The sequence below is a fragment of the Etheostoma cragini genome, chromosome 22 (assembly GCF_013103735.1).
Source record: "Etheostoma cragini isolate CJK2018 chromosome 22, CSU_Ecrag_1.0, whole genome shotgun sequence".
NCBI lineage: Eukaryota > Metazoa > Chordata > Actinopteri > Perciformes > Percidae > Etheostoma > Etheostoma cragini.
The window spans coordinates 1,407,887-1,422,016 of record NC_048428.1 but is presented as its reverse complement, the minus strand read 5'-3'; the positions used below and the strand labels follow the sequence as shown (position 1 = coordinate 1,422,016).

Here is a 14,130-nt window from a genome sequence, read left to right as displayed (position 1 = left end):
TAGTGTATTGTTAGTATAGTTACTGCAGTAACGCTACATATTGTTGGTATAGTTACAGCAGTAACGCTAAGTATTGTTTGGGTAACGTTAGTATAGTTACTGCAGTAACGCTACGTATTGTTAGTTTAGTTACTGCAGTAATGCTACGTATTGTTAGTGTATTGTTAGTATAGTTACTGCAGTAACGGTTTTCTAGGTTAAAAACTAGCCATTAACGGCCGGTCAGTCCTGGCCAGTGCTGACATTCCATACTGTGTATCACCTGTGTGTTTTCCTCATTGACAGGGCAGGATGGGAGCCTCGCTGTCCACACCCGCTGCTCCTTCAGTCAGGGCGGAGGCCATGGCAACCACCCCCCCTCCCGGCTGCCCCATGCACCACGAAGCCCAGCCTGTCAAAGGTGCTGCTGCGGGGACGGATCAGGCTATGAACTGCTCTTATGTCATGCCATGTTATTGCGTAATGACTGTGTGAACTCATTGTAATTTCTTTCATAGTGACTCCACCTCCAGAGTGCCCCATGCATCAAGCTCCGCCTGTGAAAGGTAGAGACTTTGAGGTCAATGCAGGCCTGCCTGCCCTGCAGCCACACAGCAAATACACGGCTCCCTGGTGTATTCTCTAAACAGCACTTATACAACTTTACATTTCTCCTCTGCCCTTTCCCTTGTTTCACATCTTTCGAGCGTTTAAAGGCTGTAGGCCAGTGCTGGCTCTGCCTCAACCAGGTGCTCTTGTTTCCTGCAGCGTCTCCTCCGCTAGAGTGTCCGATGCACCAAGCTGAACCAGGCCCAGCTCACCAGGAACGGGCCTATGAGTTTGTGGAGTGTCCCATGAAGGCGGCAGAAGGCATGAAGAGTGACATCGACCCAGCAAATATGGTACTTGCATACCTTTAGTGTAGAAAAGATCGAGTGGGTGCTGGGTGGAGGGGGAAGGGTACATGAAGACATGTGTGATCTTGAAAGTTGTGTCTTTTGCCTAAAGAGCTTTGCAATTCCCAAAACGAGAAGCTAACAAGGTGGAAGGTTTCTGATGTTTTGGATAACATCTGTAATGCTGTGAACTGATTTTGTAGCTTTAAACATCTGCATCATCTCCTCTGCTCTTGAAACGCACAAGAAAATCACAGTTCTATTTCAAAAAAATATTTTTCAGTTTTATTGATAATAGAACAATATTGTTCTTGTTGGTGGTTTCTCAAACTGAAGCATTAATTGGGCTTGCTGCTTATTCTTTGAACTGCCTAGTCATCCCTCATTCCTTCTGCTACTGAGTGGCTTCTCTCCTGGGGGAAGTCTGGGTCCGTTGAACTCTATTGTTCTGTTGGGTTTTCATCCAGAGTGTGAATAGTCTCATCTTTAAAGATGTGGTGTGGATTGTCTTTGCTCCCTGTGTGTACAGATGCCTCCCCCGAACCAGAAACCAGCTCCAGACCAGCCCTTCGAACTCCCCTTGTCCAGACAGGAGTCCTCTATCCCTCGCCACAACACAGGCAAGAAGTGGGTGTACCCATCGGAGCAGATGTTCTGGAACGCCATGCTGCGGAAAGGGTCAGTCAATACTCAGGCTTTCTTCTTTCTTTCTAGCATGTAACATCCCATAATGCTCTTTTCAATTCGGATCACCAACTATAACTCTAGTGTGGAAACAGGTAGCGGGTCTCTAAATATCTGCAGCTCTGGTCATGTGACCTGTGAGGTTTACTTTTACTTTTCAAATGGTAAAAGTTCCGGGTCAAACGTTTCCAGTGTTAATTGCGCTTAAAAACAATTGATAGACAGGCTATATATAAAGAATAATATTGTCAAGCGATGTAGATTTATACAGTTTTTATTAAAATGTAGGCTACTTTCTACAGGGAGAGGGCAAACTAATGAAATCAATGCACGTGACTGTGCCTATTATGAAATAAAACAGGACTATTTTCCATTCACTAAAGTGTCGACCAGAATCCAACTCAAACCCCGATGCGCATTAACCTGGGCCTGTTTTGGTGCAGGTCTGGTACCCGCCGACGGCTGGGGTCACAGGGGGCATCTCGATGTGCGTCTGTGGTGTTTATCAGAGGGGCTGTAGCTGGTGCCCACTCCTCCTAACTGACGTGGTTTCGTTTACAGTAGCCCGGCCGCTGCTTGGTCATTCATAATATTTCCCTTTTTCACCAGGCTTGGCTCTCACTTCCCCCCGCCGCCTGTGGTAAATCTGCGGTAGTCTTCTAGGTTCAATCAGAACGAGAACGCAACACACGCTTGTTCATAGTAGTTTTGTCCTTTCTAAATGTTGTTTTTGACATCATTACAGTTGTTGATAATAGCAGAAGAGATATGAAAATCACTGTAACCTATTGAAACCCAATCCAAAAGGGCAGAGGGAAGTATTTCCACCGGTCATTCTCACCGGGGACAATGAGAATTTTCAGTCTTCATCATTTTATTTTCGGTCACTGACCCGTAATTACCGGACTACGGAAACTGAGGTCGTACTGTTGCATAAACAAAGAGGAAAGCATTCATTCAAGACAGTTAGGTATGTGTTGGACGCCGCACGGCAGAGTAAAGAAACATAGGACGCGACATGTTGGAGGCAGCTCATTGGCCATCATTGTCACTGGCAAAGGATCTGAGAGAGGGAATACACCATCTCTGAAGTAAATAATGAAATAAACCGAGGAATGCGCCTTATTGACCCTAATGGGAAACCCTACCTCTTCCAAACTACTCTAAATAACATCGACAGCTCTTCCAACTCTAATTTCTCATTTGCACTCTTTGAATTATCATAAGGCTAACCTGACCAGCATAGTTTAGTTTACAGGCAGCTGGCTGCACATGCGCAGACTCTGACCTAATGAGAATTACTAGTATCATGTCTTAACATAATGCAACTGGATTCTTGTGTTTCTTTAATGAAAAATGCTGTATTTTTAATGAAAATCATAATCTCTATTTGCACACTGTATGTCATGAGCTTGAATGACTACAGTGTCCCATTAAATGGGAGGGGGGGGGGGGTGGTGAGGCAGCACTGGTTCTGTGTGAGTCGGAGTCTTGTTTGTGCTGCAGATGGCGCTGGCGTGAAGATGACCTCGAAGCTCACGATATGACCAACATCATTAAAATCCACAACCAGAACAACGAGCAGGCCTGGCAGGAGATCCTGAAGTGGGAGGCCCTGCATGCAGGGTGAGTGACTGATGGACTGCAGCTTTCCATCCATCTGACACACACACACACGCACGCACACACTGACAGTCATGTGACCTCGTGTTTCCTGCAGTGAGTGTCCATGTGGGCCCAGCCTGAAGAGGTTTGGGGGCAAAGCCAAGGAGTTCTCGCCCAGAGCTCGCCTCCGCCACTGGATGGGGTGAGTTCCTTCACAGTGTCATATGTATGAGTCACGGTTGGTCCTAAGATCTAACTAGATGTTATCAGCCAGCAGTCTCATCATTATGTGGGAAGAATGGAAAATATGAGGGAAAAAAGACCTCAGCCGGTCTGGTGATGATCTCAAAGACTTCAGCTGATGGGGTTTTGCAAATGGATCATCATCCAGCTCAGAAGCATTGACACATTATTTTACCTTCCATTTTAGAATCAGCTTACGAGACTAAGGCCCTGTCCACACGAACACAGGTGTTTTCAAAACCATAGCTGCTTTTGTCCACACACAAACTCAGTATGTATCGTGTACGTGTGGACTAGGCCTAAAACAAGAGGGGTACAGCAGCCCCATTTTCATTTTGGGGCAAATGGAACGCCGGGACGAGTTAGATCTAATGTCATGGACTTATTGCACGCTATATTGAAATAACCTTCATCCTTTCGTCAACATGATGCCAAAATAAACAGCAGGGGATGAAATGGCAGCGTTTCTCACAACAATTTCTGGGACAATATAGGGTTGTGGTGACGGGGGTACTCCTGTCCCCCAGTCCCGTCCTGCTGTATACCATCCGTGGTGGCTGCGTTTATCTGATGCTTCTTCTCCTCATCAGCTACGAGCTGCCATTTGACCGCCACGACTGGATCATCGACCGCTGTGGGAGGGAGGTGCGCTACGTCATTGACTACTACGATGGCGAGATCAACAAGGACAACTACCAGTTCTCCATCCTGGATGTACGCCCTGCCTACGACTCTCTAGGCGCTGTCTGGGACCGTATGAAGGTGGCCTGGTGGCGCTGGACCTCTTAACAGACTCTCTTTCTTTCTCTTACACACACACACACACACACACACACACACACATAGGTAGACGTAGGAAGCTGGCGGTGGTCCTGGGAGGAGAAGAGGTCTAAAGAAAGTGACTCAGTCCCTTAGTTAGTTCACGCTGATTGAATCTGCATCTGCTTATCAGATTGGCTTCAGTAGAACTTCTGGCTTTGCATTGCAGCTCACAGCTTCCCTCCGCTCTCACTTAAGATGGAGCTGTAGGAGCAGCAGCTCACCTTCAGCCTGTTTTCCCATACCCTCGTGCTAGCTCGGATCGGCTTGGCTCGGCTTGGAAGAGCAGGGCTTCCATCTCCCTTACGACAGGGCTGTGTCTTTAACTGTCTCCTCTTGAGTCGTTTAGAAGCAGCGGGCTGATCCGCGGCTGTGACTAGTGGTCGGACACACTTCATTTCCTCTAACTTCTTCACTATAAAAGTCTCCCATATGTTATTTTGTGATTTAATAGCTTTTATAATGAAGCAGCAAAATTAAGAAATGTTGGGTCTTCATCAGTAGTAACACGGCTCATCAAACGGTAAAATGAAGCAGATATGTGAGAGTACAACCAGACGCAGCACAGACATTCAGTAAGCAGCTACAGACGTCCTCATACACTTTTAAGGGTGAGGCTGGCTACAGTTTGGGGGAAGAGAAAGGGGGTCAACGCAGTTCACTTGGGGGTATGTCAGGCCCCAGTCTGGAGACCGTCAGTCTCGGCTTGGCGCCTTTAAACTGGTAATTGAATCACAAATCACCACAGCATGGTTTGACTGGGCACAGCCAGTAGTGGCAGTGAAAAAGAATTCTGTGGTGCATTCTGGGAAATGTAGGATCCAGTATTTTGCATCTGATGGGGACTAACAGTGCTTCTGCTGCTTCCGTTGTGATCCCATATGACAACTTTCAACCAATCTACGAGACCAATCTACGAGACCCCCCCCCCCCCTTCATTTAAAGTGATTTCTGTCTGCTTTCTGCATCCCGTCATGTGACTGCTGTGTCAGAGTGCTGTGAGAGCGCCGCTAGCTGTGGCTACATGTGTGTACACTGTAATGGCCCCAGAATGTCTGCTGGATTCCTATTGATGAGCTGGCTTTGACAGGTTACCATGACGACAGCGTATATATATATATTTTGCCCTGACTGGATGCCGGTAGTTTTTTTTTTTATTTGACAGTTTTCACACTATGTCCTCTTGCAGCATATTTCATATACTGTATTCATTTCCTACTTCATCATGGCTGTAAAAGACAATGTCAAAATCTAGTGAACCTGCATTGTTTAAGATAGTGTGACATTTATTCTGCAACTTCTTCAAACTAAGAACCCGCTTTGTTGCATTGGTATTCCGATTATTTATTGGTTGATGAATGAGTGCTAAACTGTTTTTACTCGTATGTAATAATCCTTTTACTAGCTCTGGTAATCCGTCAATAAAGCTGGTCATGACTAATAAATGTCGATGTGGACTACAGAGCTGACTGCAGGTCTACCTGAGGGACAGGAGCATTAGTGAGCTCCATCTGTGCTCTGCCAGTGGGGTTGATGGGGTTGTGTGTCCTCTCCAAATATAATAATTTTTGAAATAGCACTTTTTGCAGACAAAGTGCTTTGATGAACATTTTACAGTAAGCAAGATCTGGAAAAGGACAGGATGTAGACCGCTACAGGCCACTTGGTCCATAGTGTTCATGCAGCACCACCTGCTGGCCGTACTGCATCATTACAGCTGTTCCAGGGCCTTCTCTCAGTTTAGCTGCCTTAGGAAGGATTGTCCAGTTTCATAAGGAAAACTCTGCAGAATAAACAAAGCACTGATCAACTCATATCACATTAAAGAAAATTGACATGTTGTCCACAACCACAGAGCATTAAATATAATACAGAAAGCTGCCATAAACAAAGTGAACGCAGCATGTGTTAGACCGCTGATGACCGCTTTAAGATTTCATGCAAATGGTTACATGAGGAAACTGTATATTGAACTAAAATACAAAAATTCTCAATTTCCAAAAAGGGGATACCGTCTGTTAAAACTGGAGTCTTCAGCCATGTGGCTGCAGTTTGGAAGCTGAACACAAGAGGGAGGTGTGTCACTAGCGGGGACAGTGATGATGTGCAGCAGCCACGTCTCTCTGAGTCCGTCATTTAGTCTCAGCTGGGAGCACTGTCCCCGCTCAGGAACCCTCGTCCACCGTCTCCTGTCTTTGTCTTTGTGTAGGTTCCGCTTCTACCATGGGACGCCTCACTGCTTTTAAGTGTTTAAACAGACCCACATGGTTTCTCTGCTCGGTCAGAAAAAACGGCAACATACCGGTTTTAATGTATCAGATGTGGTCATGGTTTTATTTATTGTCTCACGTGTGAGCTGCAGCGTGTCTTCATGGTCAAAGTAACAAGAGAACCCTTTTGACTCATGGAACAAAGTAACATTTTACATATCAAAACCGTATTTACCAATAATGCCTTTCTGGACGTCTGCTCTGGTGTTCCCGGAGATGTGAGAACCTGCTGGGGGACTCGACTCCACTCTCTGCTGGTTACCTGGCAACTGCACATGGTCCTGCACACATGACCTTCTGTTCAACAGCAAGTTGGTGTTTTACACTCCGGTGTATTATTGAGCTTCAGAAGAGCTGCGGCCTGGACAGAGTCAGGCTAGCTGCCCCCCCCCCCTCTGCTTCCAGCCTTTATGCTAAGCTAAGCGGATGTGAGATGGGACATGACTGGTGAGACTGATTTCCTAAAATGTTGAGCTATTATGTTTTGGTGCGTTTCATAATGCATATATTAACATGTTTAACTACTTCAGGCAACCTGGAAAATATACAACAAAGTGGATGCGCCTAGTTCAGAGTCGGCTCATTGGCTTTGATTAGCTGTCGCCGTGGAAATAAGAACAACATGGATGCATTGTTCTATTGGCTGGATGTCTCCTTTAAATCCCGGGCTGTGTGGGTGGACCACAGAGCCGTGCGTACTATATTTTGCCGGTAGTAATGTGTGCATGTTGATCTCTTATGTGCGAGAGAGCTGCGCAGCAGATGTCCAAACAGCCCCTGTCATTCGGTGTGAAAGTCTGATATTTGATCATATCTGCTCCCTGCAGTCCATATTCCCATAGCCAAAAGGCCTTGGTCCCAACTCCGTCCACATGGCTGCTCGGCTTCAGCATCTCGTTAGACACGTGCTGTTTCACATCGACGGGGCGGGTTTGCCTGCTAATCGGTGTCCGGTGTCTGTTAAAAGTCTCTCAGCTCTCTATTGATTAGAAGCAGTATGAAGTAGTACATTTGGGTCAGGTTAATCTCCGTTATCATGGTTGGGACATGCTGGTTTACATGAAGGTCCAATGTGGAGGAGGGGGACCTGCTGCAGCGCTCAGCACAGCCGCCATCATAAATACAGCATATACATGTAATCAATGATAATATGGAACAGAATCAGTATTACAAGCAGCCCTGTGCCAACACAACAGGACCTAATCCTATGATCATAGTAACTGTGTTATCTCAACACAATATTTGAAGACACGTCCTAGTCATGTCCGCTAGTCATCCAGGCTAATGTTGGCAGACACCCATAACAATCAGTAAAGCTGAACGCATTGCTGACATGCTCAACTTAAAAATATGTGGGTAATCTTCAGTAAAGGCTGGGCCCAACCAATCCCAACAGGCCTGCTGAATGGCTCACCAATGCATGCTGGGTAGATTCCTGTCTGACGTGATCCCACAGCTGCTTTCCACCACAGTGCCTCACTATGTGCTGTATGTTTGATCCTAAACACTTTGAAGAAATAGAGAAGAAATGTTGTTTCATATTCCATAACACCTTGATCCTTGACGTGACCCGCACCAGATCCCGGTCCGAACGTTGTGTTCACCAGCTCGCTGAGGACATGCACAAATATTATCAGAGGAAAAGGCGTAGCTGATGATTGTGTGGCACTTTGCTCATTAGCTGAAATAAAACACTTATGGAGGGAAAACAGCGGCATGAAGCCCTGTGGGAGAACACAGTGACCTCAGAGCTCGGCAGCTGAATGTGGAGGCTAATTGGCTCTCCGCAAAGGAGAGAGCCTGTCAGCTTCTTTTTAATTAGGGGGAGCAAAGTTAAGTTGGGGTACATTTTCTCTAACAAACAAATATACAATATACTGGGATAACAACAACAAGTGTTCCTTTTAGTTTGAATGGCTGGTGTTGTTCCCCTGAGCCCTGCAAGGTGCCCTGCATGGTGCCCTGCTGCACACCCCCTCCACCTGGCACCAGCGCGCGCCCCGCGGCCATGCTTGCTACGAACGTGAACTCTTTTGTAGCAAAGCTCTGTTAGAAAAGTGATGAGAATGTGTGGAATGTGTTTCATTGATGCTTCCTCCTGGCGTTCAGGTGTGGGTGTGGTTTTGGCTAGCCTTCATCACCTCACCATCAAGATTAACAGTGATGCTCCTGCTCATCCAAAGCTGTTTGTAGCCTGACAAAAAGGTCTACCCTTAAATTAATTTACAATGCATGTAAACACATTAGCATAGATGCTGTTGAGAGCTCTGGAGAAAGCAAGAAGTGGCCCTTGACCAACTTTTGTACTCTATAGTTTTCTGCAGAAACATAGACTGTTACTGTTCTTTTAAACAACACGGTCACGCTCACAGAGAAACAGAAGTACACACACAACATGTTGACATCCAGGAAAAGAACTCGGATGGATTTAATCTGGGTCTCTGGTTCAGGGCTGCTACGGCTGCAGGCACCAGGCTTGTCATAGATCTCGCTCCACCTCAGGGTCCTGTACCTGGGTCCAGAGGGCAGGATGGGGACATGGTGGACGAGAGGGTGTGTGTTCTCCCGTGTGATTGCTTTGAAACTGAGCTCTGAGTTTTGGGTGTGGGGAGACCGATTAATAGATTTGCCAATTATGCTTCACAGGTAATTAAGAGAAAAAATACATGGTTTATGTGTGTGACTAATTATATATTTTAATAGCTCTGTAAAGTGCCTTGGAACGCACCGAAGCCATGCCGACTGCCGACGGCAGCTGATTGGATGAAAGCGTCATGTGGGTCTGGTTTCCCCAGGAATTCAAAGCCAGACCGTCATGGTGACTTGTTCAGGACACAATCTCATACTTTACTAAAATAGATCCCTGAAACGTGTTTCTGGAGAAAGAGGCCGAGCAGCTGCTGAATCTTCATTTCGGATCCACAAAGGTCAGTTTGAAAGATGTTCTTCAGATTTTAAGAGACTCAAGTCATGCTAATCCCACTCCTCGTTTCTGGGCTAGCTCTCCACCAATCAGATTGGTCATGTGAGTCTGAATGCCGGCAGTGCCCGCCTTCCGACTGAGCATGTCAGGTCGGCCCAAATGTAGGCCACCCGCCCCTCTGACGGATGACGGCATGGATCACACCGACCAGACTCGAGTCAGCGACCTCGCCAGACTGTCCCACGGAAGGGTGTCGGGTTGGTGGCTCAGGGCCTCAGCCCCCGCTGCCGTAGTCCATTGAACATTTGTGAGGGGGTAGAAAACGCCAAGTCTTCCTGTATGTGTATATCTTTGCTTTACGTCCAGCAGGGGATTACCACAAAAGACGACTAACCCTGTTCATTTATCCCGCCAAAGGTCATGGTGGCCGGTCACAGTCAAACCATTCCTGGTTAAATCCAGGAGATGAACGAAGTTCACAGAGCCAGGATAGAGGAAGTGAGACGAGATGGAGTGCTGGATGAAAAAGGAGTAGGCAGCTTCATCACACACATCTCCCCAGAGACGCAATCAGTCCTCCTCCAATTTGGCGGTGGCTGCTTATTGCACTACCGGGAGCCATGACCCACCGACTTTTACGGTGTGGTCGACTGGCAAATGGAGAGATAGGCCCGTCTGTCTGCCAATGTCTTTTAATGAGCACGCCGATAAACAGTGAGGAGGAGGACCGGAGCAGAGACCCTTTATAATTACTTCTCCAATGATCACCCTATTTCACCTTGTATACCAGATCAATATAACAAGACAAGGCCTTGATGAGTTACAAAGTCACTTAATCTCACTTGATACTGCCTTCACTGAGGGAGGATGGGAGGCAGGACTGAGATGGGGGGGGGGGACTGTTAGACATGTGCGGGAATAGAAGAACATACAACAGTACAGGTAAGGAGCAGAGATAAGTCAAGTCCAGACCAGAGCCCAGATGACACCTGTTAGTGTTAGATCATTTTGAATCAGATATCTGTGTTTGTCATTTGTAATGAACCAGGAGAGTGCTGTTTTGTTTTGAAAATTGAAAATAAATGTACAAAACCTAAAAAAATGTAATGAAAAACTATCACAATTAAAACCCAGAAAGGTACTGGCTGCCTCCCATGTCCCACTACAACCCTACCTTCATGTCGAATCCTCAATACATAGACTCCAAGACAAAGACAAGTTCACATTAAAACATGCGTCCTTGACATGTTGGAGGTGCTGTGCAGACGGGCCTCCTCCCATACAATCATCCATCTCTTCACACACAGAGTTTTAGAAAACAGTGACATATCTTCCCACACCTCCAAACAAGCACAGCAGCTCACCTCACGGGAGAGACGCCGTGGTCCTAGGTACAGTAATTAGACAGCAATGCTCCAGTGAACAATGCCAGCAGTCTTAGACAAGGCCTAACATGTTGTATATACCGTACACACACAAACACACACACTCCACTATTCAGCAATGCACTATATTTTTTCATATTCCAATTTGTTGTCCCTTTGACCCTTATTCTCTGTCTGTGCATGCATGATGAGGGGTGCATTCACCCGGCGTCCATTCCCATCACCGTTAGCCATTGTTTCTGTTCAAGCAGAAAGCGATTGTCTGGAAAGCAATAATTACATCGGTGATTAGGAGGAGAAGCAATGAAAGAAATAGAGCGCTCAGTGAGAGATAGGAGAGGTAACCCCAACCCCCTGCCTCTTTGTTTGGAGGGAGTTGATGCTTACTGGTGACTTAGGTGTGTGTGTGTGTGTGTGTGTGTCAGCTGTGGGGGTGGATATCTGTTGTTTTTTGTAGTTTGTTCGGCAAAGCCAAAATGTGCTAAATGAGAGACTGCGGAATACTTTGTACTGTGCTGTGTATGATATGAGTCCCATATCGTAGGGTCCAGTTGCGAATTCATTGATTTATGTCAATAACTAATTGTGGCAGGTTTCCACTTAAATCCACCCGTCTCACTTCCATACAAAAGGTAAAAAAGGGATTTATCCCATACACAGATAATTGGAAAAACCGTGGCAGTTGAATGAGGACTACCTTAGGGTGTCGACTCATTCGAGAAAGAGCCGTGTGATTAAATAACCTTCAAAGTCATTGGGCTGGGCCAGCAGGATTCTCAGACATGCGTGGTCTCACGTGGCCCACATGGAGAGGGACTGCAGTGAGCATGCTCTGTGGGCCTAAAAACACCGGAACTGGGGGAAAAACTGTGAAGGCTCTTCCAGGATGCGCTCAGTGAGCAACTTTCACACGGGATGGGCGCCATCTTTGAACAGTTTTACTTCAAGTAAGAGGTGACCTATGTTGTTTTTATTTAAATTTACACCAACTTTTATCCTACCCCAAATGTAAAAACATTTCTGGTTCTCTTGAATTCTTGGCCTTTCCACTCCGGTGTGGCTAAAACAGGTGGCTGGAAACACACCTAGTAAGTCTATTTGATTATGGAGGTTCCTAAGTATCTGCAGGTTCAGTCTTTAAATGCTAAGGAAAAGATCTTCAATGCACTCTTTCTTATCTCCTAGGAAACACAGGAGCATCCTTTATGAAAGGAAGGGAGATGTTGCAATCCCCACAACAGCTACTAACCATCACGGTAGACCTATTGTTATACCACGTTTTTACATTCTGCAGATCTGTAATCATAACCAGCACATTTCTTTCTCATTAACCTCATGGTTGTCCTGGGAACACCTCCCCCAAATACAAAAACCCTGAGGTAGTTAAGACGCCAAAAAGATTGGCTCGCTAAAACAGTTTCATAACGAGAAATAAACGTTCATAAAACGGGAGGAGTCAGTGCAGGACAGGCACACACAGACTCATTAACACACGTACACTGTGTTCTGTGTTCCACGTTATCACAGGCTAACACAACAGACCCTTGGCTTCTCTCGGCTCACAGCAGACTCTCAGGGAGCAACAATAGCAGCCCCCCCATTCAGTTCACCTCTACACACCTCTTAACGTGAGACTGCAAAAGGCTTCAAGACATGAGAGGGAATGGCAAAGGCTCTGGCCCAGTATGCTAATCAGTTTCTGGCCATTTAGTATTCCCCGCTGCTGCTCGAGGCAGTTTTTCCTAGATTAAGAAATAAAAATAAAACATGATTGTGCCCCCACACCTTATTTGCTGAAAACTCTAAACTAATCAAATCCTGCATCACCTGATGCAGCATCTCCAGCATGCTCCAAGTATTAATTCCACTAATACAGAGGGATGGTGGAATATCATGGGAGGATATTGGAAAATAATTTCTTGATTGGTAATTCATTGTAGAATTCATTAAAATCCAATTTTGGGAAATTGAAATAAAAACAGCCATTTGCCGTGATAGACTGGGATGCTACACCAGCATATATGAGAATGTAAGGGGTGTGGATGACGTGGGCGGAGGGGGGGGGGAGGACAGAACAAAAGACAGAAATATATTCCTTTTGGTTCTGCCAAGGGCATTTCCTGCTTTCTGTGCAATGCATCCTGGGATGGGTGTTTTTGTCAGTCTCCATCCCTCACACACCTGTTTCCATTAGTCCTTAAAGCTAGCCACCACTTCTCCACATTAACCGCTGTACACACTCCTAATTACAGTAACAGTGGGACTTCATTAGCTCATTAGCATGCTACAGCACGCACTCAGGCACACCACTGCTGTGATAAAGCCAGCAAGGTTGTGACAGAAATTCACTGCATTAAATCAGAGAGGTTGGCTGTACTTGTCGCTTTTACTGATATGAGGTAGGAAACGCAGAAAGTAGCACCCATAGTTTTGATTATATGCTGTCCAATGCTAATGAAAATGCTAATACCGGTGGTTCTCATCTATAACTGTGCCACGGTTCACACGAAAATAACAGAAATACTGAGTGTTCACTGAAAATTGTATACTTGACAATCAGAAATGTAATCTTTACAACATCCATAATGAAAAGCATGGAGATGCAGCATCCACACTGGGACACACTAATGTTATGAGAGTTCATGTTTTATTAAAGAGTTCAATGAATTCCACATCAGGTCCAGATTGTTTATGTCACTGATGTCAGCATGAACTTCAATTACAGCATACATCAGCATGACAGGCACACCTTTAATATCACATTCATATGTCCATCAGAAACACCTCAATGAGTGGCAGATTAGACCAAACACAAATCATTTGTAAAAAAATAAATCAATTTAAATATTCAAGGCCTGGTTCCATTTCCTCTAGCAACAAAGTGTTCTCTTTGACAAAGAAAATACAGGTTAGAAAGACAATGAACATACAGACCAACTAATGGTTAATGAAGCTTCATTTGGACATCACTACCTTTTCTGTAAGCTGTAGTGCGTAACTTTTTACGTTTAACGTTACATTCCATTCATTACCAAATAAATCTATGTAAATTATAGAGCGATCTAGACCTGCTCTATCTGTAAATTATAGAGCGGTCTAGACCTGCTCTATCTGTAAATTATAGAGTGGTCTAGACCTGCTCTATCTGTAAATTATAGAGTAGTCTAGACCTGCTCTATCTGTAAATTATAGAGTGGACTAGACCTGCTCTATCTGTAAATTATAGAGTGGTCTAGCCCTGCTCTATCTGTAAATTATAGAGCGATCTAGACCTGCTCTATCTGTAAATTATAGAGCGGTCTAGACCTGCTCTATCTGTAAATTAT

The 14,130-nt window shown here is 45.4% G+C and overlaps 1 protein-coding gene and 2 long non-coding RNA genes across 5 annotated transcripts in view; 2 read left to right on the top strand and 1 right to left on the bottom strand.

Moving 5' to 3' along the window:
* The window catches only part of LOC117938064, a 14,321-nt gene extending 8,658 nt beyond the window's left edge, over positions 1-5,663 (top strand). The window contains exon 3 of the long non-coding RNA XR_004655323.1: positions 5,392-5,663. This is a non-coding gene — a long non-coding RNA (uncharacterized LOC117938064). The remainder of the gene's footprint in view (positions 1-5,391) is intronic.
* LOC117938063 (cytochrome c-type heme lyase) overlaps positions 1-14,130 on the top strand; it is a 37,141-nt gene that overhangs the window by 567 nt on the left and 22,444 nt on the right. For all 3 annotated transcript variants that reach the window (XM_034862390.1, XM_034862391.1, XM_034862392.1), the window contains exons 2-8: positions 286-400; positions 498-545; positions 748-881; positions 1,405-1,553; positions 3,066-3,185; positions 3,280-3,366; positions 3,998-4,249. In XM_034862390.1, the coding sequence (XP_034718281.1) occupies positions 292-400; positions 498-545; positions 748-881; positions 1,405-1,553; positions 3,066-3,185; positions 3,280-3,366; positions 3,998-4,196 (846 nt within the window). In that variant the 5' untranslated portion in view covers positions 286-291 and the 3' untranslated portion in view covers positions 4,197-4,249. The remainder of the gene's footprint in view (positions 1-285; positions 401-497; positions 546-747; positions 882-1,404; positions 1,554-3,065; positions 3,186-3,279; positions 3,367-3,997; positions 4,250-14,130) is intronic.
* Positions 4,080-14,130, bottom strand: part of LOC117938065 — a 13,037-nt gene continuing 2,986 nt past the window's right edge. Inside the window, exon 3 of the long non-coding RNA XR_004655324.1 lies at positions 4,080-4,191. This is a non-coding gene — a long non-coding RNA (uncharacterized LOC117938065). The remainder of the gene's footprint in view (positions 4,192-14,130) is intronic.